Consider the following 27,985-nt stretch of genomic DNA (forward strand, 5'->3'; position numbering starts at 1 on the left):
GTTATGTCAAACCCTGAGCCACTGGACATGCTACACCTAAAGAAATCCCAATCCCTCAGAGCCACATGCTCTAGACACCTAAACCTCATCACCACAATTAACAGAACATGCTGGAGGGATAGATTCCTGTCCCAGACACTTCCCATACTCTGGAACAAGCTACCTATCTATGTCAAGCAGAGTTAATCACTAGCACTCTTCAAGAAAAATCTCGATGAGTGGATGGGTAATAGGAAATACACCCCGGGAATCACTTCAGTGGCCCTGCTAGACAGGGGTGCAGGTAATTAGCATCCTTGGTTGGTGAAAGCTGAGGAATCTTGTTGGCTAGGCTTACATAGGCCTTAGGGCCGATAGCCACTCTAGTACCTACCTATGAACCTATGAAATGGACATTTTACTGTGCTTTTGCCTCAGTTGTCATCCTAAAAAGCCAATAATTTATTGTTTAATATGGCAGAAATTTTTTGTAAAATTTTGATATTCTAGTTAATCTTGGGAAGGAAAAACACAGCTATATCACCTAGTTTACAATCATATGTAAATCTGATGAGGGTAAGTGATAGAGGGGAAGCCTCACAGTATGTAGCACACAGAAGTGCCTGAAAGTACAGAATCTATGTCTGCGATAATCCAGCTTTCCAAAATGCACTTGTTTTCTTATTACTTTTGCTATTAATGTTAATAGTCATTAAATAGGTAATATTTATTAACTAGGTAAGCCCACTAGACACAGGTGTCTATTTTCAAGGAAAACCAGACACAATTGTTTGAAACCACTATTCATTTTAATACTGGTGCCTCCCCACAGATCGCTCGCTCCTCACTTATTTCCTGCTTTTTAGCATTAGAGAGGCCAGGGCAGACAAAGAGGGAGGGAGAAAGTGGAGGGGTGAGAGCAGGCTATCATGGCTGCCATCCGTATAGGGATCAGTAGATTTTTACACACTCCTAACACCTTGTGTTTGCCAGTTGTGTTGCACTGTCTGTTATGTTAAGCCAAAATATCGATGAATGCTTTGATGCCTTACCTACACAATGAGCACACATCTGAAAATTTCCTCTGCAAGTCACTCCTGCAATGGGGTTTTAAAGAAATCCTCCATCTGAGGAGGGTAAGCCCTCACTGGCCAATCACTGATATAAATTCATGAACAACATCTCAGGACACCAGAGCTGCTAATCAAAGCCAGGTGACCTAGACATAGACAGAACTCCATCCCTGTACTTCACAGAGCTGGATACTTGCCCCAGCATTTAAAGAAAGACCATCAACTGTCCTTCAGTGTAAGAAAGCAAGGCTTCTCCATCCTGGTCACAACAAAATAATAATAACATTTAACATGACATTGCAATCTCCCTCTCTTTGCACCCTTTGTTTATTGTGTTTTGTTGTTAAGGAGATCCCACTGAGCTTATGGCCAATTTATAAAGGCTTTTTGCTTACATTATTAGGCTGGCTGCAAAGTACTTGACTGTGCAGTGGCAGTCACTTTGCATACTGTTATTCATACGCATGCCTTGGAGAACACGTGAGGGTTGATATGGGAGAAGCCTAATGTAGAAAATATGCCTACTGGCATTTTTTGTTTTTGAGTGCAGAATTATGCTAGTATGTAAAGAAGTGATTACCAGAAGTATCAATTAAATGTTAGTCTAATGTCTCCTCTAAAGAGCATTGCATGCTGCAGCACTTTCTAGTACAATACATTCTCATCCTAAGGTGGGATAAAAACCTACAAAAACTTGATTAGGTCTGTTACAATACTGTGAAATGGTGTCCTGCATATGAATGGAGGCAATTGTCTTCTTGAAAAGGCACCAGTCAGTACTGCTACACCTCTCATTAGTTATTACAATAATGACAGTTTTACACAGCCTGACTTATTAGAGTCTCTTACTGACAGAAAAGTTGAATAACCTTTTGAACATAGTACTATACATTATAAATCAATATACAAGTAATGGTAGACAGAAAAATTGAGGTCTCAGCTTCATTTGTGTCCCGATATTATGAGTATACAAAACTTAGATTTTCCTGTCTGTACTCGCAGTATGGTGTTACCTTCCCACAAAGTACTCTGTACAGGGCAGTTATGAAAACTAGCTTCTGCTCAAACACACAAACACTGACAGACACACAAAAGCACATGCCTGAAAGCATCTCACACACACACACACACACACACACACACACACACACACACACACACACACACACACACACACACACACACACAACCACACAGTGTCATCAGTACATGGAACATTCTCTGCTAATAAATAGCCTTTATCAAGACTTTGAATGCCAGCTGACAAAAGAGCAAAAATATTCCAGTTTTCAAAGAATTTGTGCTGATGAAATGAAGCAAGTGATACTTCCATGAAGACCATGTGAATGAAATGTACAGTCCCAAGTGTAAACATGCCTCAGGCCTTGAGCTGAGTTGGGATGAAGGATGGATTCCTGAAAAGGACTGTATTCTCATCTTCTCCTTTGTCTTGCTGCAAACCACACATTATACCAACTGTTATCCCAGTATAAAGCATTGCACATAGGGCTTGATTTATTAGCAAATACACTTCCAGCTTTATTGTACTCATTGTCTACTAAAAACATGTACTGTGAGGTCATGATATTACTGACACATATAACAAATGTAAGGGTGTAGTGTATCTCCAGAATGATATGCAGATATGATGGCTATTCTGGTAATTTAAGATAAGAGCAATCATGTGGGATTAGAAAGTAACAAATGCACTTTAAAAAGAAACATTAAAAGTCCTAAATTAAATGGTATGAAAGCTGCTCCTCCTATTGCAGCACGATACATTGAAGCTTTTCTTAAGTCACAAATGGTTTAGCAGACTGACTCCATGCGCAGTACCATGTTGCACGACTTACACAAAATGTGATTCTTCAGTGGATAACAACCTTTTTCTGTAGGTTCAGGAGAAAGGAAAACTCCACATTTCTACAACAAAATGGAAACAAAGTTTCAGGAGAATAAAACCAGGTTACATCTGACCACAATATTAAGTCATTTACTTCAATTAGACTCTAACAAAACACTAAAGAAGTAGAGTCTATACTTAAGAAACATAAAACAACACCTCCAGTGGATAAACACTCCACAGCTAAGTATGAATCCAATAAGTCCACAAGCACAGTATATGCAGTAGAGCAGACCAAGGCTGAAAAATAAATCCCACATGCAGCACTGGAATAAAATTGAATGTTTATTCACAAAACAGGAGCAGTCAGGTGGTGTTACCATTAAGTCACTGAACCCATTTTAAAAGGTGGTTATGTTTATGTGCTTTCTTAAGTTTCATTTATGTAAAGCGAAATCAATGATACTGAATTACAGACTGTTTTAGTTTTTTTAGACTTAATGTTCTACCTTCTAGTTTTAAATTGCAGTAAAAAGTCATGATGGCAAGTTTTGATATTTCACACAAAGACCAGAAGAGAAAATTCATATTAATGGTTAGTGCCCTGGTGGTATGCACATTGGTGTGATACTCTGACCCCATGAAGAAATGGGGTTGATGATGATTTGGTTTATGTTGTTTCTAATTATCTTCTTGACCCAGTCAAGAAGATAATCTATTGATGTCACTAAAAGTTATCTTGAATGGTCCATTTTTCTTCATACTATAGTCTTTCTAGATCCCAAACAGCATCCCATAATAGGTAAGAGTTAATGAGCGTGGCCAGCTCTACACACAAATATATATATATATATATATATATATATATATATATATATATATATATATATATATATATATATATGTGTGTGTGTGTGTGTGTGCGTGTGTGTGTGTGTGTGTGTGTGTGTGCATGTGTGTGTGGTTCCCTATAACAACAAACTAATTTAAAATTAAATTGAAAACACCAACAAAAAAGTTTGAACATACACAATACCAAAAACATAAAATATCAAATGAAATAACATTGAGAAAGGAAAACTATTTCCTCTCCTGATATTATCACTAAAACACCCCATAATACTAGTGTCAAATCCACCTGGATAGTGGCAGTATAATGGAAGATTTTTATGAAGATACAGTGTAGGGTTAGGGTTGAGGGAAGGGGCAGGGTTAGGGTTTGCACCCAATACTAAGGGGATGGAGGGGGCAGGTGATTTTTAACATCAATAGCCCTGACATCAATAATACATAGGTTTTGAATTTGGTGCCATAGCTATGTACTCCCTGTGCAATTAAAGAGTGGTGGTAGGGAAGGCAGAATAGAACAAGTGAGTGGGCAAACTAATCAAGGGCAGAGTAGAAAGTTACACAATCATTTAAATAATGAAAGGCATCTAACACCTTTTAGTTGTAGCATCTTGAATATGCCAGGTTTAGGTCTGCTGCTAGATGCAGGGAATTCTCTTTCTATCTGCCTATCTACCTCTTTATTCTCATGGCACTGGGAAGAAAGCCATCAAAGGGGCTTAGGTGCTCCTAATGTAGTCATTTATGGTCAGTGGTGCTACTTATTCAAGATGCTGCAAAGCAATCATGTAATGCCAAACCTCTCAACTGTCCAGAGTCTCTCAAAGTGAATGGCATTGTTACTATATGTGACATGAGAATGGACAGATTCAACTAGTGGTCTTGGGATTTCAAGAAATGCTGAAATGTGGACTATGGATTAGGAAGAGGCATACAAAATGGGATATTCATCCAGGTTTGCCTACTTAATGTATTTTAGGAAGCAGGTAAACTCTGGGTGTTTGGGGATGCTGGATTATTGGGAAGTTTGTACTGAGAAATGGCTAAATAACTTGTGGGGGTAACCTTAGCTTAGAAGTCAACAGTGAAATCTTGTGAAGACAGGTATAAAATGTGCCATCATAGTGTTACTATCTGGCTTCACTGATGTTCATATACTTCAAGTGGAAATATATGTTCTAATCTAGGGGTAACACATATGGGCAGATCTATCCTAGCCTGTGAAGCAGCTTCCCAGACCCATTCTTAATCAGCTGATTTAATGATAATGTCAGCCCTGTTCTGTAAACCTTGATGATTACAATCTTCCAGGCTTGGAGTGAAAACTGAAGCTATCAGGGCCTTTCATAAGCTGACTGATAAAACAGTCAACACAGCAAAACATGCTGGAAGTGCTGTGCAGACATTCTTCAGAGGATAGAGGTTATTGGTTACTCTTGTTTTACCTTCTCCTCATTTTGACAAGGGACCACTTAATTCAAAAATAGGCTGCAAAGAGAATTCTGTGGAAGATACACTGAAGATCAGCCTCAACCTGTGGCAATGTGAGTTTGTGCGGACACATCTTCCCAAGGGAGCACAAGATGTAAACTTACTACTCTGAAGTGCATTAAGAACAGAAAATTTGCATAGTTTTGTTGCTGGATGCAGCTGTTAATAAGGGGTTGTACCTAGGAGGACACATTTTACCTTTGAGTGCTTTTGTCCATATAAAACAGCTGTTTCCTAACAGAAAATAATTGTGTTAACAGATTTATTGGAAACTTTTTTACAGAAGTTTTGTTTTAGTGAAGGAATTGTGCATCTCTGATACAGAAAAGCACTGCTGAAACTTTTGCTGGAATGTCCTAGGGATTAAACTATGCTTACAAAATCTGTGCAAAAGTTGCAAGTAACCTAAACGTTGATTTTACAGCAAATGACAGAAACAGTCTAAGAGGAGCTGAAGACATGTATGGAGAAAAGACAAACATGGAAGACATGCAATAATATCTCACACACCAGAGCAGTGATCAAAGAAAGCAGAGTGAGTTGTAGTGATAAGAAAAAGCAAACATAACAGCAAAAGCAACAAGGTGCTACACCAACATGGAGCAGCAAACTGAGTGTACACTGCAAGTAGTGAAGGTAGAGGCCCAGGAACCATACAAACCAAAGTCCAAACCACAAATCCAATTTATTGGCAGCAAAAACAGTCATCAAAATACAGAATCCATTAACAGTGAACTAGCTGCTGGTGAATCATGGTTTTTAGTAGTAAGGGATACAAATAGTATGGAGGAAATATCCATAGGACCTTGTTGCATCCAAAATTCTACTAAAGATTTTACAGTATATAATTTTTCCAATGTCAACATCTCAACAGAACATGCTGATGTTCTGAGTAAGGGTTTAATTTTTGTACCAGCCAGGAAATTAAATCTAGCTGAAACACTCGTAGATTTAAAATTATTTACTCATAAATTAAATTTAGCCCTTTGGTTTAAGTTGGCAGGTACTAACACTAGGGCCGCCTTGAATACAGGTCTGAAGAAATCCAGTTCTTTCAACTCACCCTTGAATAATGGACTAGTATTATTAGAAAAACTTTGTGAAAGGGAACTTCAAAAGCTTTGTTCAAGGCCCCGATACTCTAATGTAAATGATAAAGTTAACCTATCAGAGAATGAAACAAAACTTTTTAGTGATCTTTGTAACAACAAAACAATCAGAATAATGAAACCCAATAAAGGAGGAGGCATTGCCATTATGGATGTCGAGGATTATAACAACAAGATGTTTAAGCTCCTTTTTACTGACAGGTATACACAGGTATCAAAAAATAAACTTAATATTGCTTATTCTAAAATTGACGGTTGTTTATATGACATGGTCATGCAGGGACAAATTCACAAAAGTGCCTATGAATACCTATCCAATGAACACCCGGTGGTGGCAGGTATATTTGGTATACCAAAAATTCATAAAGAATCCAAAACTCACCACTGAGACCGATTGTGGATGCAGGCAGGAGCAAAACTTTTTACATAGCTAAATATGTGGATAATTTACTTCAGCCATCCACCAGTTGCATTACCCATATCTGTAAAGACTCATGGGATTTTTTATCCAGATTAGCAAATTTACAATTTGCACCAGATTGTATACTTGTCACAATAGATGTACAAGATCTTTATTCGGGCATTCCACAGAAGGAGGGACTTGATTGGGTGGAAAGTATGCTGTTTGACATAGGGCTATTGAACAATGACACCAACATGGCTATCACACTCACAGAATTAGTCCTGAGCAACAACTTTCTATATTTTGGAGGACAACTATTCAAATAAATGAGTGGAGTGGCAATGGGTGCCTCATGTGCCCCGAGCTTTGCCAACCTATTCATGGCATATTGGGAGAAACAATTTATGTTCAATAGTATTTCTGCGGACAGTTGGTCATTTTATATTAGGTACCTGGATGACATATTTATCATTTGGACAGATTATTTGATGAAACTAACAATTTTCTAATGTACATCAGTAACAGCACCCCCTTTCTTAAATTTACCCACAACTTCGACAAGGGCAAGATGGCATTTCTTGGTGTCCTAGTATCAAAAGATTATTCAAAGGATTGCTTTAGCTCCAACATTTTTCACAAGAAAACTTTTTCTGATTATTATCTCCACTATGACAGTTGGCATCTCAAATTTCAAAAAAGAGCAGTTGTCAAGGGACAACAGATCTGACTTGCTCGGATGATATCTGATAATGAAGTATTTTTGGTGGAGACTGAAAAACTCTTAGATATGTTTACCCACAGAGGTTATCCACCAGATCTTTTGGTATCCATCAAAGATGAAGTATGTGACAAAAGGAGTAAGGGTCTGTACTGTCCCCTATTACCAATCTGTGATAACTCCTGTCATTCCTTATCTTCAGTAGGGCCATTGACCTCTTGTGATCATAATTCAGACAAGTCATACGAACGAGCCTTGATTGTTACTTTTTCTTTAAACACCTACCACATTGTTGGTGTGGTTAATCAATTCTGGCCTATTGTTACTTCCATTGATGATGGCAATGTACTATTTGGTTCCAAACCTAAGATAGTATTTAGGAAAGACAAATGTTTTAAAAGTTTACTGGAAAGGAATTCAGGTAAACTGAGTACCAATAGACCAAACGTATGTACAAATGTAACCACTGTAACTACTGTCAACATACACACTGTTGTGAGTCTTTTTTCATCAAAGACAAGAAATATGAGGTGAAAAAAAAGTTTTAATTGTTCATCCAGGGGAGTGGTTTATGGTGCATTTTCCAACAGTATAAAGCATTTTACATTGGTAAGACTGGTCGAGCCTTGGAAGAGAGAATATATGAGCATCTCAACTAAATCAAGAAAGGGAAGACAATTAACTCACTGTACAGACATATTTCTGCCTGTCCTGGTCACCTTTTTAAATTTGTGGTGATTGATTTCTTGGAACCAGATCCAAGGGGCATTTACACTGACTAACATCTTCTCAAGTAAGAGCTCATATGGATTCTTGTGTGTGATGCCCCCCCCCCCCCCAGTTTGAATGAATGTTGTTCTACTACACCTATATCAAAGCTAAAAAGTCTTGAAGGCTGATTATGCCATGATACTCGTACATTTGTCACTGCAACACTATTTTTTACTATTCCTATTCTCAATATTATTTTCATTTTTATTTCTATTTTTATTGTTTCACTTATAGGTTCATAGGTAGGTACTAGGCTATTGACCCTAGGGCCTATATAAGCCTAGCCAAATGGTACCCTGGCTTTTGCCACACAAGAAAATTTTTTTTATGCAATTTTAACTGACATTCACAACAATTTTTGTTTAAGTTTTATAACTAATGTGTATGAACTATAATAAAGTTGAGTCATGTGAATGTTTCATCACATGTTGATTGCATGATGTATTAGGATTATTTAAGGTTGGAGATAACCATGCCAAGCAGTTCTGAAGAAGTATTTGCTAAAGATGAAAGCGCTTGACCGCATTTGGTCTGTTTTTGCTGTCAATAAATTGGATTTGTGGTTTGGACTTTGGTTTGTGTGGTTCCTGGGCCTCTGCCTTTACTACTTGTGGTTCTTGGTTCTTTTCTTCTGAGTGTACACTACAATTAGAAAACAATGGTTAACAATCTCATTCTTCAGGAATAACCTGATATGTAAAATAAACAGGGTTAAAACTAAAGGGAAAATGAAACTGTGAGATAATACATGTCAGAAAGAAGTGGGAGGTCAAATAGGAAAAACTCAAGGAAACAAAAGGGTGCAAGTCTTGAGACAGTATAATATGCAGATAAGTGGATGGAGTGAGTCCTAATTAACACAGACAGACAAGAATACAGAAAGGTGAGAAAGGACTTGCTGGGGAAAAATCGAGGAAGCTTAACTGATTTAAAACTACAACCTGAGTTTTCGTACAGCATACAGTTATACTGGAGCAGGCTATTACACAATTTAAACAAGATATTACCAGATTCCTTCCTATGCAAGTTAAATTACACATTATGACCAAAACAAAAAATTTAAAAGTAATGTGGGGTTGTTCATCCATTACTGTATCATGGATACCATGAAAGAAAGCCATAGTTCTGTACTTATACTACTAAACTGATGCTACACATAGGAACATGTAGCACATAAGGAGTAACACATATGCCCCCAGCAAAACCGCAGAACAATGGGGCGACTGGGAAAAACAAACTTATAACAGGCAGAGGAACAGTTTCTTCTGCCGGAGTGATAAACACAGTGAATCAGAAAATAATGAAAGAAGCAAGTCATCCATTACTTTCAAAAAACAGCATGAGAAAGTATGGGGAAAACAGTGGACTTGATACAGAAAGACTGGACAAAATGGACAGGAAGCTAGATTTAAGCATTTTTAAGGTAACTTATGTCAATGGAAATATTCACTAAAGCTGAAATTATAAGAAATAAAGAATGCTGGATGTGTGATGGAAGGCTTGTTTAGCTAATGCATTAGATATAATTATACCATGTTATCATAGTACTGACATAATGCCTTACGGAAATGTGCAACAGTACTTGCTACATCTGTGTAAAAGTCACCATTAACCATGATGTATGGAAATAGGGGTGAGCTGCATGAACTGAATGACCTTACCACTGGATGCAGTTGACACAGACAAAAGTCAGGCAAACCATGACAGATTTCTACGAAAAATGGAGGACAAAGAACATATCTGCAGAACATATGGCAGAAACAGTAAGCAAGTTAACTGCAATTAGTAAAATAAAAAAGGAAAATGAAAAGTGTGTGTGTGTGTGTGTGTGTGTGTGTGTGTGTGTGTGTGTGTGTGTGTGTGTGTGTGTGTGTGTGTGTGTGTGTGTGTGTACATAACACTGAGTTTCAAAACCACAAGACAAAATCATTGGAAATACACTACTACAAATCCTAAGAAAGCCAAAACTTTGAAAGAATGAAGGTAGCAATGCGCATGTCCGGAAGGCACCAGAAGATTTCCATGGATATAGTGCAAACACAAAAGCAAACTTCTACATTAATAAACATACATAAAACAAAGTAAACAACTTTTCCAATGTTTTTGCAGGGGACAAGACCCCCCTGCACCCCCACACCCCCTGCAAATTATATATACCAACTCCGAGATCGAACTACAGTGGAAAAAAGGGTTAATTTCCTGATCCTCACTTTATTGCGATCTGTATTTATGATCAGTAAACATTAAAAATTCCCCTCTTACATGTTATCTTACACTGAAGAAGATGGCTGTCTGATTTTACCACAATTTCCATTCCATTCCATTCCAGTGCCTTTCAGACATGCGCATTGCTACCTTTGTTCTTTCAAAGTTTTGGCTTTCTTAAGATTTGTAGTAGTATATTTCCAATTTTTCATCTCGTGATTTTGAAACTTGATGTTATGGTTTTTCAAAATATGAAAGTAAATCCATTTGTGCATATAGTGTGCAAGAGGTGGGAGACTGTATCAGGTATGTGTTAAAAAAGAACTGTAACCAATGGGTCATGAACGAAATCTGTACAAGGTGTCTTCAATAGCAGTACTGTAGGAACTTTGGAATGGATATATAACTCCTTACATTTTATTGCTTTAAACCTACCACAAGGCCACCCACCTATAGCTCACTAAAATACTATGTGAGTATTCAAAGTTCTTCCTGAAAACCAAATAGGTTATATGTCTTCTGCCTTTCCCATATCCTCTTATTTTGACAGACATTTGAACAACTTTATCAAATTTATTTGCCATCTCACCACAATTTTATACCGGATACTGTAATGCTGTTTGTCTTTCGGCTTTTCCTGGTTAGGGGGTCACCACAGCGGAACTCCAGTCCGCTAATGATTGGCATTAACGTTTTATAGTGCCGAGTTGCCAGCTCGATGCCCAACCTTCAACGAAGGCACGCCCATTCATGCATGTCTTTCGGAATGCCACTGGACCGCGGGGAGGACATGCAGACTCCACACAGAAGGCACTCCCCGCACACCAGCCGAGAATCGAACGGGAGAACGTCTTGCTGTGAGGCAACAACACTAGAAGTCTTTTAATTCCTTCAAATTAAATTTGATTGAATGTGGTTTTCAGTCAAAAAATATTGATTAAAAACTCCATGTGCTCTATCAAGAGAATTGCACCAGAAATATATTTGTTGTGGGGGACAAATCCTCTCACATCTCCTACATACTATTCCTTGCAGCCTTCTCTCAGTTCATCACAGAGACTGAGATCTGATTGACCAATTGGCCAATACACAGGTGACAGTGAAATATGAAACTATTGAACAAATCTTATGTCACAGTAGCTTGTATGAAAAGTATATCCCTTTCCTCCTGTACCTGATTGGAGCCAGAGTGAAAATTTCAGTCAGCTGACCTCATCAAGGTTAGCACATTGGCACAGTGGATAGTGTTGCTGCCCACAGAAGTTGGTTCTTCAGTCTAGTTTTCATCTGGGGTGCCATCTTAATGTCCTCCTTCTGTCTATGTGGGTTTTTGCAGGGTACATTGGTTTCCTCCTACATCCCAAAGACATACCACAGGTGAATTTGAGATTCTCCACATTACCCACAGGTGTGTGTGTGTGTGTGTGTGTGTGTGTGTGTGTGTGTGTGTGTGTGTGTGTGTGTGTGTGTGTGTGTGTGTGTGTGTGTGTGTGCGTGTGGGTGTGTGCGTGTGTGTACATGTGCTTGAAAAGAGAGACATACATCCTTTCAAATGCTTCTCTGTCTTGTTCTCTTGCAAAAATAAACTCCCCATGACCCTGAGTCAATTTAACCAGGCAATAAGAACATGAACAAGTTCCTACTTAACTGATGTACTTATTGAGAGAATGATCAATTCCCATTACAATGTGCACTTCAAACTTTAGCTTTTGGATATGACTTCACATAATATTACATTTTAATCCATATTGTTTTTTGAAAATGGTAGTATATTTATTTATTTCATTTCAATTACCCAGTAAGGGAAAGTACAGTTGTGTACACTTACCATAAATGTAGATGTTTGAGTGTATTCACTGATGCAGTCATCACATTTGGGTTATCTGTCTGCAGGTAGCCCTCAGCTGGCCTGAATACCAGAGTCTTTGGATTTCTGTGTCGGATGCTGTCTCTTCTTCCATGGCGTCAGGTTGTCAGGGGTACAAAATATGCAGCCGACACCATTACATCAGTTTTTCTTGCCCCAGATGTCAGGTGCCCCCAAAATAGGAAACAATTATATGGTATGGTACACACCCGGCAAAAAGCAAATACACATGATATAATACATGCCAAACAAGAAGGAAAGGTAGAGCCAAGAGAAGTCATGGGGCTGGAGGGAGGGTAACCAGGACTGCAACAGAGAATGCAATCAAACATCTACATTTATAATAAGTGTACACAACTGTACTATGTTCTTCATGTTTCACTGTTGCACTCATCACATTTGGGTTGATTCCCAAAGCTAAGGAAGGGAGGAGGAAGTTAAAGAGCATTAGGGCCAACTATTAATCCCTGCAAGACTGCAGTGGCAAATCCAGCTCTGGATTTAGAAAAAGATAGGCAAGTAGTAATGCTTGGTGAAGGTATGTACAGTGCTCCAGGTAGCAGCTTCTATGATGTCCCTGGTAGGGATCACTCTAAGAAATGCCACAGAGGTAGGTGCAGCCCTGGTGGAATGTGATCTTATCCCCTGTGGGGTAGGTTTTCCATGGTGCTTGTAGCAGAAATGGATGCAATGGGCTATCCATTTAGAAATGGTTTGCTTTGAAATAGCCTTCCCCTCTGCCCCTGCCCTCAAAGCTAACTAGCAGCTGTTCAGATTTTCTGATAGGCTTAGTCCTGTCCAAATAGAATCTAAGTAGTCTGTGCATGTCTAGAGAGTGCAGTATTCATTCCCCTTTGTTTTGTGGATTAGGGAAAAAAGTAGGCAAATGAATGGACTGATTTAGGGCCACAGAAGACACCGCCTTGGGCATAAAGGAAGGATTAGTCCTGAGGGAAACCCTGTCCGCATGGAAGATAATGATGGGTTCCACTGCCATGAGGGCCTGTAATTCAGACACTCGTCTAGCTGATGTAATGGCTAGAAGGAAGGCTGTTTTCCAAGAAAAGAATTTCAACTCTGCTGTAGCAGCTGGTTCAAAGTGGGGAACTGTGAGCTTTTCCAATACAAAGCTAAGGTCCCAGGCTGGAGAGGGAGCTCTCCTGGGGGGGGGGGGTCTTACATTTTTGGCCCCTCTAAGGAATTGCTTTAGTAAGAGAAGAGGGGTGGCTCAGTATTATAATGTGCTGAAATGGCAAAGGCATGAATTTTAATTGACGAGAAGGATAGACCCTTGTGGAACATTTCTGTTAAGTACTGTAGAATTATGAGGTAATCTGGGCACCGCTGTGCTCATCCGCTGAGCTAGGTTCCAGAAGCAGTATCTTTGCCACTTTTCAGCATAGGATTTTCTAGTACTAAGCCTCCTTGCCTCCAGAATGACATCCAGTACCTGCTTACTGAGGGATGCTAAGGGGGAGCTCAAGGAATTAGCCAGGCTGCAAGGTTCAGGGTTTGAAGCTGAGGGTGCAGAATCTGGCCCACCTGCTGGGACAACAGGGAAGGGGCCTGTGGCAGGTACCATGGTGGTAGCAGTGTCATACTGTGCAAGAGGAGGTACCAGTGCTGGCGTGGCCAGTCTGGTGCAATTAGTATTGTCCTTGGCTTGTCCTGTTTGATCTTTAGTAGGATCAGTATTGTCCTTGGCTTGTCCTGTTGGATCTTTAGTAGGACCTTCGAGAGGAGAGGCAGAGGAGGAAAGGCATAAACTGAGAGGCTTTCCCAGGTGAAGGACAGGGCATCCACTTTCCAAGCTTGGCTGTGGGGAGTTTGTGTGCAGAATTTGTGTAATTGGTAGTTTTGAGGGGAGGTAAACAGGTCTACCTCTGGAGTCCTCCATTTGTTCCTCAAGAGGTTGAATATTTTGGATTCTAGTTTCCATTTGTATGGGTCCATGAGATTTCTGCTTAGGTCATCTGCCAGTGAATTTAGTTTGCCTGGCAGGAATTGAGCTTGCAGGTGTACTTGGTAGCTCAAGGCTGTGTTCCACAGAGCCATGGCTAGTCTGCAGAGAGGGTACAAGTGGGTTCCCCCCTGCTTGTTTATGTACCACATAACTGTGGTGTTGTCTGTCTTTACCAATAGTTGTCCTGGAAGAATACGGTCTTTGAAGGCTGTCAGAGCATTCTGTACAGCTAACATTTCATTTTGATTGATATGCAGGTGCATCTGTCTTGGGTTCCATCTGCCCTGAATGCACTGCCCTGCCATGTTAGCCCCCCATGCATAGTCTGATGCATCTGTTGTTAGGGTTTGGGTGGCAGGGGGTAGAGTGAAAGGGAGTCCCTTGTTGTGGTAGCAGGCCTCTGCCCACCAAATGAACTTTGTCTTCATACAAGGAATGATAGAAATCATTGTTTCCAGGTCCTGAGAATGCTGACATCATAGGCTTTTTAGATGCCATTGGAGTTTCCTCATATGCAGTCTTGCATATGGAATTAATAAAATGCAAGAGGCCATGAACCCCAGGGCTTGCAGTATTTTCCTTGCAGATAGCTGGGATTTTGTGGCCAATAGTTTGAAGTAGGTTGTCAAATAAACTTGTTTCTCCAGAGTGAGGAATGCCATCTGGGAAGTTGTGTTCAAGCTTGCTCCCAGGAATACAATCTGTTGGCAGGGTACTAGGTGAGATTTCTTTTCATTGATGGTGTACCCCAGAGAGGTTAGAAGTTTCTTTATGAATGCCAGGTGTTGTAATAGCAAGTCCTGGCTTTCTGCCTGAATAAGACAATAGTTCAAGTATGGGTAAATTTGAATATTTCTCTGCCTGCAAAATGCAATGGCTGGAGCTAGACACTTTGTAAATACCCTGGGTGCAGTAGATAAGCCAAAGGGAAGTGCAGAGAACTGATAGTTCATGGAGCCTGCCCTGAAGAGTAGGTATTTCCTGCAAGATTCCCTTATTGGGACATGGGGTTAAGCTTCCTTTAAGTCAAGGGCTGCCAGCCAGGCATCCTTGGCTAGCATGGGAAGAAGCTGTTGCAGAGTTAGCATTTTGAATTTTGGAACTACCAGAAAGGTGTTGAGAATAGAGAGGTCCAGGATGGGATGCCATGAATTGTCTTTTCTGGGTACCAGAAAAAGTCTTGAATAAAAATCTTGTCCCCTTTGTTCTGCTGGGACAGGTTGGATAGCTCTGATATTGAGAAGAGAGACAACCTGCTGTTGGGCCTCCACCTATTGGTTTGGAGGTAGGTCTGGCCAACCATTTGAGGTTGGTAGTGTGTGGAAGTGGAATCTGTATCCTTGGGAAACTATGTTCAAAACCCTTTTGTCCTGGGTAATGAGTTCCCAGTATTTTGCATGCAGGGCGAGCTTTCCTCCTAAGGGACCAGGTAGTTGAGCAGGGCTTGGAAGGGTTAAGGTTAAGTCATTGTGCCATTTTTCCGTAGGGAGGTGGCTTACTACTCCCTGCTTTGAAATGGGAGCCCCCCACTGTTTAGGTCTGTGCATAGCCTGAGACTGTAGCCTAGGTGGTCTGCCGTTCCTGGGTTTGGACTGAGAAGGCCTAGAAGGGACTGGAAAGGACCAGTTCTTGGAAGGTCAATGCCTACTGAATCTGGGAGGCTGCACTTGTAGGAAATTTTTAACAGTTTGCGTAGATTTAGCTTTTTCCTCCATCCTTTTGAGGACTTCTTCTGCTTTGTTGCCAAAAAGGCAGTCTTGGTTTAAGGGAGCATCAAGTAATTTAGCTTTTACATGATCTGGCAAGTTTTGTTCCTTAAGCCAAGCATGCCTTCTAATTACAGACTCAGTGACAACAGCCCTGCAAGATGCTTCTAAAGCATCAAAACCACATTGCAAAGTATGTTTACCAACTTGTTCTGCAGAATGCATTAAATCCTGTAATTCCTTGTGTTCAGTACATTCAGGAATCAACATAATTTTCTGTTTAAGTAGCCCCATAACATGCTGCTGATACTTTAACATATGAAACTGGCAATTTAAAGCCCTAATGGCCAAAGTAGCAGAAGTGTATACCTTTTTACCACATCTGTCTAAGGCTCTAGAATCTCTATCAGAAGGGGTAGGATTTTTGGCAGCAGTAGCCTTAATGCCTTTTGGTCCTTGGGAAATGGTCTCTGGATCCACAGAAGGGTTCTTGAAGAGGAACTTGTGAAAGTCAGGTACTCTGTAGTACCTGTCAGGTTTTCTAGGAGCTGGAGGTAAAGTGTCTGGTGTAAGGCTAGATTCCAGGAAAGCATCATCTACAATGTCCAGAACAGGAGGGAAAGCTAAAGGCCTGTGTTGCAGTAGTAGTAAGAATTCCCCAAGTCTCTTTTTGGACTCAAAGTAATTGTGGCTTTCCCAGCGGAAATGGTCCCTAAGAGTGTGCAAAGTTTCACCAAAAGAAAAATCCTCTGGTGGGGAAGCAGAGGGAATAGAATCCTCTGCATCAGGATCCTCACAAGTAGATAAGGGCAAATCCTGGTAATCAGAAGGAGCAGAAATATCAGATTCCTGATCAGAAGAATCAGAAAGAAAATCAATTCTAGGTCTCTTAGAGGGGGAAGGCTGACTTCCCCTAATTAAGGTAATAAGGTCTTCAGCCATTCTAAGCAATTGTTTTTTAGGCATATGGGCCTAAGTCTGCGGTTTGGTCATTGGTTTTCTAGGTATGGTGTGAGGTTTTGGCCTGGAAGAAAATGATGGCGTCAGTTTAATATGAACGTCTGTAGGCCTGAATATACCCTCAGAAGCCGGTGCCTGCACAGCGGCTCTGGACCCATCCAAGGTAGAGACATCCTCAGGTTCCATAGTCGAAGAAGCATCTCGTGGAATACCAAATGGGTCTCAGTAGAGGCCTGCGAATCAGAAGTAGCGGGTATCAGGGGTTGCGAAAGCACATCACTGAGTACTGGTGGACTGGCGACTAGCTTAGCGGAAGCGTCGTTGGCAGTTTTTGACCTATGCGGTCTATCTCTGTCTTTATCCTTATGTTTTTTTCAGAATATCGGTAGTTGGATGGCTTGATGAAGCCATTTCGGAGTACACAGAATGGATACGAAAGTAATTAGCTGCAAAAATAGCCCAATGACGAATAGTTCTGGTGTTGAACAAGGCACAAAACCGACAACGAGGGATGTCGTGGTCTGGGCCTAAACAAGGAATGCAGTAGGAATGAAAATCTCTATGAGGTATTCGCTTTCCACAGGTAAGACAATTGTTAACTTTTACTGACATCGGTTAGAGCAAGAAAAAGGATCCCCAATGGGGTGCTTAGCTTTTTTTGAAGACTTCGGGTCTGAAACTCGAAAATGAAAATTTCTGGAGTCGGCCGACCGGCACTTGTGAACTGCTTCTGCTTCGGGCACCGCATGGCAAAAAAGACTGATATAATGGCGTCAGCTGCAAGTTTTATACCTGCAGGCAGATAACCCAAATATGATGACTGCAAAAGTGAAACACGAAGAACATCTAGTTGACAGACCCTTTTGAGACATGACCTGGGCCCAAAAGGCACAAGTGAACATATTTGACATTAGGACAAGAATAAAGTAGTTAACAAAATAGAAATAATATTTACAGTTTACGTATAGTAATTCTAATGAAATCAGTTAAGCTGATAGTCTGAGGCATTGCAGGTAATATACGTAACTACAGCACAAGACGTAAAGACTAACCCTTTTTTCTTTTTAGTATGAGCATTTAGTCAAGGTGACCATTTTGTTACAGGACCTAAGCTGGGACACTTGAGGGCCTCCCCGGGAGGCAAGGTCTGCAATCCCATTTTCCCAGCCCCCATGGGAGTGGAGATAGAGCAGCCATTTCATCTCACACCGGGGCAGGCAGGTTGGCCTCCCATCCTTCACCAGGCACTGTGGGGATGCTACTCTGTGAATAGCACCATCCAGGAGGCAAGACATCACATGCTAGGAGGCTTGAAGCGATGTACATTAGTCGGTGCCTGGCACCATGGGGGTGAGAGACTGAGGTGTGCTGTAAAAAGTGCAGAGATGGGGGGACCCAGGGCCATCTCCCCTGTGAGTTTGAAAGCCCTAGGTTCAAGGCAAAGTGGAGAACCGGTGTCATGGAAGTCTGGATGAGGGACTTGACTGAGGCTTGGTGACCGAGCAGAGTTCCATGAGGCTGGGAAGATCCCCTGAGAGGCTCCTAGAGCACGCATGACACTGCATGATTTGGCAGCAGTTAGGAGATATGTAACCCTGGAAAAGAACTATCTCTCCTGGGAAGAAGTGGAACCCCAGAGGGGATCAGCCCTGATGGAAGTCTGGAAGGGAGAGAGAGAGGTGGAAAGTGACTGGTATAGGACAGCTCTCACCTGGGTGAGGGGGTATGGACCATGCCCCCTCTGAGATGGAAGTCTTGAAGGGGAAGAGAGGCAGATAATGGCAGGGCTGTGTGAGCCCTTGCCTGGGTGAGGGAGGGGTCAGGCAAAGCTCCCCACAATGGAAGTCCTTAAGGGAGCGCTAGGCCAGACAACAGTGGGGCCCGGAGAGCTCCTGCCTGGATGAGTGGGGTCAGGAACAGCCCCCTATGATGGAAGTCCTTAAGGGAGCAACTGGCAGACAGTGGTGGGGCCTGGAATGCTCCTGCCTGGGTGAGTGGGGTCAGGCAGAGTTTCCCATGATGGAAGTCCTTGAGGAAGCACCAGGGTGGACAGCAGAGGAGTCTGGAGAGCTCCTGCCACAGTGAAGACATCCAACTTCACCCCATAGCCAACAGCATCCTTGAAATATCTCAAAGTCCCCAGAGCTGCTCTGGATGGGAAAGCAGGGGGACTTTGAAGCTTTCATGAGAGAAGATCTGCTCCTCAGTGGCCGAAGGAAGCACCAGAGAAGTGGATGGGATCAGAGGGAAGCTCCCCTGAGGAGGTCTGAGGGCATGAGCAATCCAGTAGAATTTGGCAGCCTGCACCAAACATGCAGGTGGCGGAGTCCCCTGACATAGGAGGCCGCAGCTGGGGAAGGTCTCTTGGTCAGGTCGAAGGGGAGGACTGAAAGGTTTGGCCCTGACAGAAGTTAGTACGGGAGCACTAGTCAGATGGGTGTAGGGCCTGGAGAGCTCCTGCCTGGGTGAGTGGGGTGAAACAGAATCCCCCACGATGGAAGACCTTGAGGGAGTGACTGACTGATGGTGGTAGGACCTGGAAGGTTCCTGCTAGTGCAAAGGCATCTGACCTTACCCCATACCCAATGGCATCCCCGACAAATCGCAAAGTCCCCAGAGCTGCTTAGGATAGGAAAGCAGGGGGACTGGCCACCCTAGGAAGCCAAGTCACCATTCCGACTGAGCGGTCTAAACTGGGACATTTCTGTGTCCCAAAGACAATGTTTGGGATTCCAGGACAGAGACTTCCAAACTGGGACTGTCCTGGAAAAAATTGGGACCATTGGTCACCTTCCATTTAGTCTTCTTCAATAAATGCTCCTTATTTTAGCTTTGAACAGTTCCAGAGTGATTTGCATTCTTGCTTCTGCTAGAAGATGATTTCCAAGTGGTTGAACCCAGCTTAGATAATAATATCTTTTCTCCTCGTGAACATTTTGAACTGGGGTCTCAGAAGTATTGGAGCTTCTTCCTGATCACCCCTTACTCCAGACATCTGTGTCCAATTTGCAATTCTGTTTAAAAGGTGAGCAATGTCTCATTTTTAGTATTTTACCATTGACAGGTAGACAACTGAGGCATTCTAGTAACTGGCAGTGATGAATTCACAAGTTCACAAGCAGATTTTATTTATAGCTGTTTGCATTTTATGCATGTTTGTGCTAGAGTGGAACATTATTAAGGGGATCCCATTCTCAATTTTGGAGATAAGGATGTTTCCTGCTAAGGCATTACCTGCAGGAGTAAGGAGGTGTAAACTTTTATAGCACAGCTATAACTGATCTGATCAGTGCTGTACATGTTTTTCCTATATACTATAATTTTAGGTTATCTGATGGTCATGTTTCTTTTTTGAGGAATCAGTGCTCTGATTGTCGTCATTTCATTGAAAGGCATAATTCTTAATCTGGAGCACGTTTCTTCCTTTACTTAGTAAACAATGAACAACACTGAAACTAAAGTTTGTAGCAGTAAGGCCCAACAAGCTAAATATATTGACTGAGAATAGAACTTCATGCAGAATTAATGTTTATCCCCAGAGGAATGTAGGGTGGGGTTCGGAAATCTAGAAGAACAAGATACAACTCATTTATAATTCAGATGGCAACAGCAGTCATACGCACCACAATAAAAAGCTGAAAGATATGCATTGTGCCTCAGAATACAAAGCAGTTTAAGCTTTACAAAAAGGTCACATGCCAAGCACTCACACAGTTACTGAGTAATATCTGTAAGCTAAAATGAATAGGCATCTATTGCAACAACTTACAAAAGGGATAAAAAAGAACAGAAATGTCTTCATTTATAATACCAAAGAGATGGAGCAAAAGAAACAGTAGATGACTAACAATTAAATTATTTTTATGTTGTGTCTTGAGGATGATTTTTTTATTTTTTATTTTCACTGTTGGTATTGTATAGGTATATTTCTGATTTAAAAAAAAACAGCAAATGTATATTATTCCAGCTCACCAGTCCTGCATAATTAAATCATTGTCTCAGACACAGACAGCATGGAAGGATTTTTTACAGAGATACATCTCCCTGTAGCGGCTGTGACTGAAATTACAACATATGATTATTTGCATGAGAAACATGACCAGACCTTCCAAACAGCTATAAGTTTTGCAAAAGCAATGATGCAAAACAGTCTTACCACAGCTTGCATATTTTCCTGTTAACTAGCCTGGCCTACTCTGTGATGTTAATCACAAATTCTCAAGACAACATCCACTTGCCGTGCAGTATCTCTGCTGTTCTCTGGCATATCAAGTTAATTGCTAGAGCACTGAGAGCAAATGCTATCCTGTAACTACCCTCTAACCACAACCGCCACATAAGAACATAATCACAAGGCCACGTGGCCCATGCCTGCCCTACACGATTAGATTTCATTGTTCACTTCTGTTCTGAGTCACTGATTTGAAATGTATAAATTCATTCACTAGCTGTCTAATTTCGACACACACTAGCTGTTTTATTTCGCTCTGATATATCCTAAATGTCTTTGCCTTTTATAGTGTCTATGTTTTCCTATTTTAGTCTGTTGAGTATATGCCTCATTTTCAAGATTTATGTACTAGTACTTTCCTTTGTGGGTTGGCTGGACTAGAGTTCCAAGTCTAAACTGTTACTACACTGCAGGCATGCTTCCATTTTTTTTGGGGGAGGGGTGTTGTACGTGTTCTACTACATGCTACTTTTTTCGTGAAGACAAGGAACAGACCTTCAAAAGCAGCAAGGAATACCCTTTAGTGGATAAAAAGCAACTGTTAAAAGAAAATTCACATTTTACTTTAAATATAAACAGTCTAAAGCAGCCTAGAAACTACTACATAAATCATAAAACAGTAGATAAGGCTCATTCTAAAATAGAACAAAAAGCATAGGTTAAATTTTCCACTGCACTGTGCTCTGCTATTTTAAGCAAAACTTGTCCCGCCTTCCTTTATTGCTGTTTTGAGCTTGTGTAACTTGGAGCTACTGTGCAGACCTGCCAGGAGTCACACAAGTGCATCTGTAGCTCTGTGGTTTTTGGCAGCTATTCACAGTAGTTGCTCCCACCCTTCCCCCTCCTTCCCAGCATGCGTGTGTGTGTGTGCGTACACACCCACACACATACTCTTTGTAAAGCAGAAAACAGGAAGGTTTTAAGTGCTCTGGTTGCTATAGGGAGCTGTAAGATGAAACCATTTCAGAACAGACAGCTTTTCTGCCTTATGTAATATTCAGTAGAAAACCAGAAAACAAAGCTTTCTTTTTTTCCTTGTATTGAGTCCATCTCCAAGCAGTTTCCTCCCTAATAAAATAACTAAATAAAACTTCATTTTTACATATCTTCAACAAGGCACATTACAGAACATAAATACACAAATCATATTAAAATAACAAACTGAAAGTATCCAATAAATAAAACAAAGCACGCTGAAAATGGGTGTTAGCAGTAGAAACAACCAGATATCACAGTAACTAGTAAATGTAAATGTATAAAGTCCCATGCATTACATTCTGATTTACAGCTAAGCTAAACTAGAGCCGCAGAAGTTAGCCATGGGAAAAAACTACACTACTATTTTGACATTACTTTCTTTTAAAGAAATAATATTGTTTGATAATTAGAAAGACGAGCTGCTTTAAACCTCATCCCATCCTTGCAGATACCCTCTCAGAGAGCCCTTTGGTGCAGTCTACTGGTCCTCTAGAGGCAAGGGGAAGCTCAACCACCCAGACAATGATCCTGTCCTTCAGAAAGTGACAGCAGCCATGTCTTTGTGCTGACACTTTACAGACACAGATGGAAAACAATGTAAGATGAGCTGACTGAGGCAGGATAACAACAGTGAAATTGCCCAACCCCTGTTGGCATAAGTAGACAAAACACATTTTGCCACTATTCCACAGTGGATAACCTGGGGCCTTCCTTTCCATTTGCAAAGCAATAATCTGGGGTGTAATAACTCAGTCTCTTGGCATGCAGTGAAAAACTACGGATGTTGAACTACTTGTTTTTGTAAAGATACGTTAGTTAGTTCTACCTTTGATGAAGTCTTGTGACTGCCATTAATGTACAGGCAACCCACAGACTAGTTAAACAACTTGTGTGCATGCGTGACTGTGTGAGAAAGGGTATTATGTACTAAGCAACTTCATGAGTGCACTGGCGAGAGAAACTTAAAAGTGAAAAACATACTATTATTATCTTTTACTTTATTATTCATTTGTTAACCAGGTAAATGCATTTAAGTATTCTTGTGTCTTTTCGGGGGTGACCTGTAGCTGGTTAAGAAACGTTATCTTATTTATTAAATAATTAATTAATTGATTATTTATTAACTTATTTACTTTTGTTGCCAGGCTATCCATGTGAGTTGTGGCCCATTTTCATGTGAGTCCTGAGAAGAAAGCTCCCTAACAATAAGACAATAATGTACAAATGTTTTACAGTGAATATAAAACTGATTTAATATTGCAAAGGTGTTAGACAAAAATAAATCATTTACAAAATTTAATAACATTTTAATTCACGGCACTGATAGAGACATGAATATGGTATACATGGAATTCTGCTAAAATACGTACTTTACAAATATCACGGTAATCTGTACAGAGATTTTAGTGGAAGCAGCATAGTCAAGGGGTAAGATGACGAGTAGGTAGCTGGGATTTTGTATCCAGTATTATAAGGAATATTGTGCTGAAGAGGGCAGAAGTAAATTCTCGGTTTTGAAAAGCAGTGTACTAACTCCCTACAAGTACAGCTGTTGTAGCTGTGTGCATTGTTAGTGTTGCTCTATGCATAGTTTTCATTACACATTTTTGATTGTGGCTGTTGGTTGTAAATATTGAAAGTATGGTACCTTCCACTGGAGCAGAAAAATAGTATTTTACATATAATATTTACATAGTGTACAAATAAAGGTGACTGTTAAATTATTTAGAATTGGCATGTGCATATATACATAATATACATAAGGCTTACTCTTTGACATATCTAGTGTTATTTCTTTTGTGGAAGTCATATTGAATATTGTCCCATTATCATTTGGTTAGTGTCACTGCCGTGGAGTCACATAGTGAGCAAATTGAAAGTAAGGAATTCAAATGCGCACAGACACACACACACACACACACACACACACACACACACACACACACACACACACACACACACTGAAATGTAGCATTCAAAGCACCCTGGGAAGAATCTCCCATAAACAAGCAATTATTTAGATAGGGATAAATCTGAATAACCTTTAATCAGCAATAAGCTATCACTACAGCCTGGCATTCTGTAAGCACTCTAGAGAGAGTGGATAAGCCAAAGGGCAAAGCAGTAATGTCCCCTAATATAAACTTTAGGTACGTGTGTGTGTGTGTGTGTGTGTGTGTGTGTGTGTGTGTGTGTGTGTGTGTGTGTGTGTGTGTGTGTGACTTTTTTTATAAGCATATGGAGGTACATATCTTTCAGATCTAGGGGCACCATGAAGTGCCCTTAAGGAATGAGTGGTAGAAGTCCTTGTAGAGTGAAAAATTTGAATGCTGGTACCTTTAAGAATATGTTTAAAGGAGAACCACATCCAGAGACTCAAAAAACATGTTTATTTCATCATGGTTTGGTGTTTCCTACATTTTAACACCACTCTGGGACTATTTACAGGTTTTTAGATATTTTTATATGTAATTTCTGAGTCTGGCCACATAGGGTCTGGCATCTTGAAGCAATCCTGATTGTTTAGTCTGCCTCTAGGTATCCCATAATTCAGTGCTTGTCTGTAAAAAATGACATCACGCAGGCCTCTTTCTTCCTAAAGCTCGTGTCACTGCACTGATTTTACATGCATACACTGCTGTCTTTCAGTCAGTTTTAAGTAATATTGATTACTTAAAACACAAACAGTGCAAATGCCACAGAACACACATTCAAAAGTGCTTTTCACTGCTGTTTCTTTTTAGAATGGCTAAACCACAGTCTTTTGTGAAGCCTGAATTTGTACGACCTTGACTCATCTCCCATCCCCTTCACATCTAACTTCTCTGGTGCTAAGGATAATTTGAGCTGTTACCTACTGTGATTGACAGCTCACAGCAGGAGACTTGACTCATGTACTGTTTCCTTGTTCTAGCCTTTACTTTTTATATGGGTAGGGGAAGGACCAGAGAGCTGTGACATCACAGCATGGGTGGGTTTTTTATGATGGTAGTGGTGATGTCAGTTTGAGGAGGGAAATAGCCAGAAAACTACCTATATCCAGTGGCCTTGATGACACCAGTGAATTGGAGACTTTTCCAGTCCAGGACAAAATTTTTTTTTGAAAGTGAAACCAACACAGTAAGGTACTGTTCTAGTGTACAGAAACAATAAATTTAAAATAGTTTAAATGCTGTATTGTTGTTTATTCATAGCAGGGACATTAAACAGGGAGAAAAAAGACAGAGAAGTTGAGCATTTAATAACAGAATCCCATTGTTGTCCTTTAACTCATTCACTCCAATGGAGCTCAAGAAGTTTGCATTATAACTTCCAATGAGTGGAGCCTAAGACTTTTGACAGAATCAAATTATGTCCACACATTTCAAACAAATCCTCATTTCTCTAGAACCATAGAGGCTATGAAAGAAGTATAAATGGCAAACTATTCAGCACAAACTATTTTTATAGTGGTAGTATTCTTTAGGTTCTACTGCTAATCATTAGCGGACTGGAGTTCCGCTGTGGCGACCCCTAACCGGGAAAAGCCGAAAGAAGAACAGTATTCTTTAGGTTCTAGGTCTTAAACTGAAGACACAGTAAACATGCTAACTATTATGGTTGTAATATTTTGTAAACAACTTAACTGTATTTCACCAATCATTCAAGTTACACATATACTGTCAACAGCATATTGTTCATCTAGCTGAGAGCGTTTATATGAGGCTGAGGAGTTCTGTCTGTTTTACTTGGTTGTTGATATATTTAGAAAAATGTGAAAATTATATGTATATAAATTTATACCATAAAAACAACATTTATTATTTCTTTACCTGCACTAAACAGAGGTCAAATATTAATGCAGTTGAGTTTGCCACTGTGTAAGCTTTAAGATGGAATCTTTCAAAACCTTTTATATAACATGGTTTTGGAATTATTGATGCAAATATGAATAAGCAATATTTGACGCCTAAAGGCATCAGTAGAAGTTAACTGCAGATGCACCTGGAGGCATCACTCAGATGTAATGCATTAATAAGGAAATCTCCAAAATGGCCTTCCAAGGCCCATCCTCTTCTCCTTCTCCTTCTCCTTCTCCTTCTTCTTCTTCTTCTTCTTCTTCAAGAAGAATGTGCATTAAAACCCTGTGCCTTCTTCTCCCAAGGGAACTTTTTCTATGGCCTCTTTGGTTAGTATATTTTTTTATAAAATGAGGTATTAACTGCAACCGATCTTGAAGAACTAGTGGAATACCTATGAACACAGGTTTTAATTGGAAATAAAGACTGTTGCCATTTCTTATATTGATTAGCACTCACCTTCTCTAAATGATTTATTTCCATCATGTAAAAAAGTGCTGTCCAGTTTTTGGAAGGAGAAAAATGTATGGAAATGGGAGAAAGGGGTGGGACTGGGGTAGCTTATGGCAAAAGAGGGGGCAGCCAAGTTGAGTCATAGCTAAATACATGACAATAAATTTACAAACTGTTACAATTCTAGCAAACAACCAGACAGTGACCAGTGGTGAGAATCAAACCCTATATCTTGTGTCTGTGGGGTAAGGACCTTAAACATTACGTCAACCCTGCCCCCATACATCAACCCTAATGATCCCTCTGATGGGGTCTCACCCTTGAGGGCCACATGCTTTGCTCCAGGTTTTGCTTGTCATTCTATTTAATACTTGCCTTTTTTCCCCTTTGCCACATCTGGTGGGCTGTTTCCTGGGGTTGAAAGGCCAGGTTCTGGCAGGAAAATTTTATGTACATAGGCACAGAGGTCTAAACAATTGTCTGGCTGCCTGGGTGGCCTTAGACTTTTCCTCCAGATTTGTATGCACCTTAAAACTGGGGGTTATGAAGAGTAGATCCTTACTTAGGGGAGCACTGAGCATCTCCCTCTTTGCACTGTCTGCTAATGGCGTGAGCCTTAGTTAGGCATTTCTTCTAATAATGGACTCTCGTGTTGATGCCCTGCATAATGGGTTCAGAGCAATATAACTATGTTTCTAAGAATGCTTTAATAACTTGGGTGGAAAGGTCACACAAGCCAAGCAACTCTTGTCTCAAGTTTTTATCCTGTCTCTTTTACCTTAGTCTTTATCTGCTCCAATGGGTTTGTTGATAAAAAAGCACATAGAATCTGACAGTTTAGAAAACTGAAGGCTAGGGTACCAAATCTGTCAAGACCTCTGTCGTTCTTGTCATTTGGGATATGGTTCCTGGTAGAAACCAAGACTGGTCTCTTGCTAGAATCCAGGATACCACATCTGAATCACCTAATGAGTTATTGTACAAGTAATTATGGGAATCCTTGACCTTCTAAAACCAGTTAGGCTTCCTAGGAGGAGGGGGGAGGGAGTTGGGCTCTACTGACACATTAAGAAACCCATCTCTCAGGACAGCTAGTACTGGAGGGATAGACAGCGGCCTACATTCAGGAAGAACCATGATTCCCATATATTTCTGTTGGCCTTCAGAATGTTCTTCGGATAGCCACTGTAAAGTATATCTCCAAAGGAGCTGTCCTTTGGTGAAGAGGCAGAGGACAGGGTGCCTTTGGTGTCCAAATCCAGGTTCTCTGCTGCTGGGAACTTGCCCACATATGCCAGCTTACTAGCTTCCACGTCAGTGTTGTCAGATTCTTCCAGTGGAGGAGATACTTTTCTTTTCTTAGAAGCAGCTCCAGACACCAAATGTGAATCCAATGCAGGCCTCCTGGACCTAATAAAAGGCTTAAAGCTTTTGGCCAGCTGGACTGGAGAATCCAAAGAAGAAGCTTGGGATTGGGTTGGGTTTAGGCACTGTCTGGCTTAGGCTGAGGCAAACTAGGTTGCACTTGCTTAACTTTCTGTGCTTTG

The 27,985-nt window shown here is 40.6% G+C and overlaps 1 protein-coding gene across 1 annotated transcript in view; it reads right to left on the reverse strand.

The window, feature by feature from the left end:
• Positions 1 to 2,562: 2,562 nt before the first annotated feature.
• The window catches only part of FBLIM1 (filamin binding LIM protein 1), a 726,871-nt gene continuing 701,448 nt past the window's right edge, over positions 2,563 to 27,985 (reverse strand). The window contains exon 9 of the mRNA XM_044061867.1: positions 2,563 to 2,975. Within this exon, the coding sequence (XP_043917802.1) occupies positions 2,862 to 2,975 (114 nt within the window). The 3' untranslated portion in view covers positions 2,563 to 2,861. The remainder of the gene's footprint in view (positions 2,976 to 27,985) is intronic.

This window comes from Protopterus annectens, chromosome 2.part0 (genome assembly GCF_019279795.1).
Source record: "Protopterus annectens isolate FY-2018-M chromosome 2.part0, PAN1.0, whole genome shotgun sequence".
NCBI lineage: Eukaryota > Metazoa > Chordata > Ceratodontiformes > Protopteridae > Protopterus > Protopterus annectens.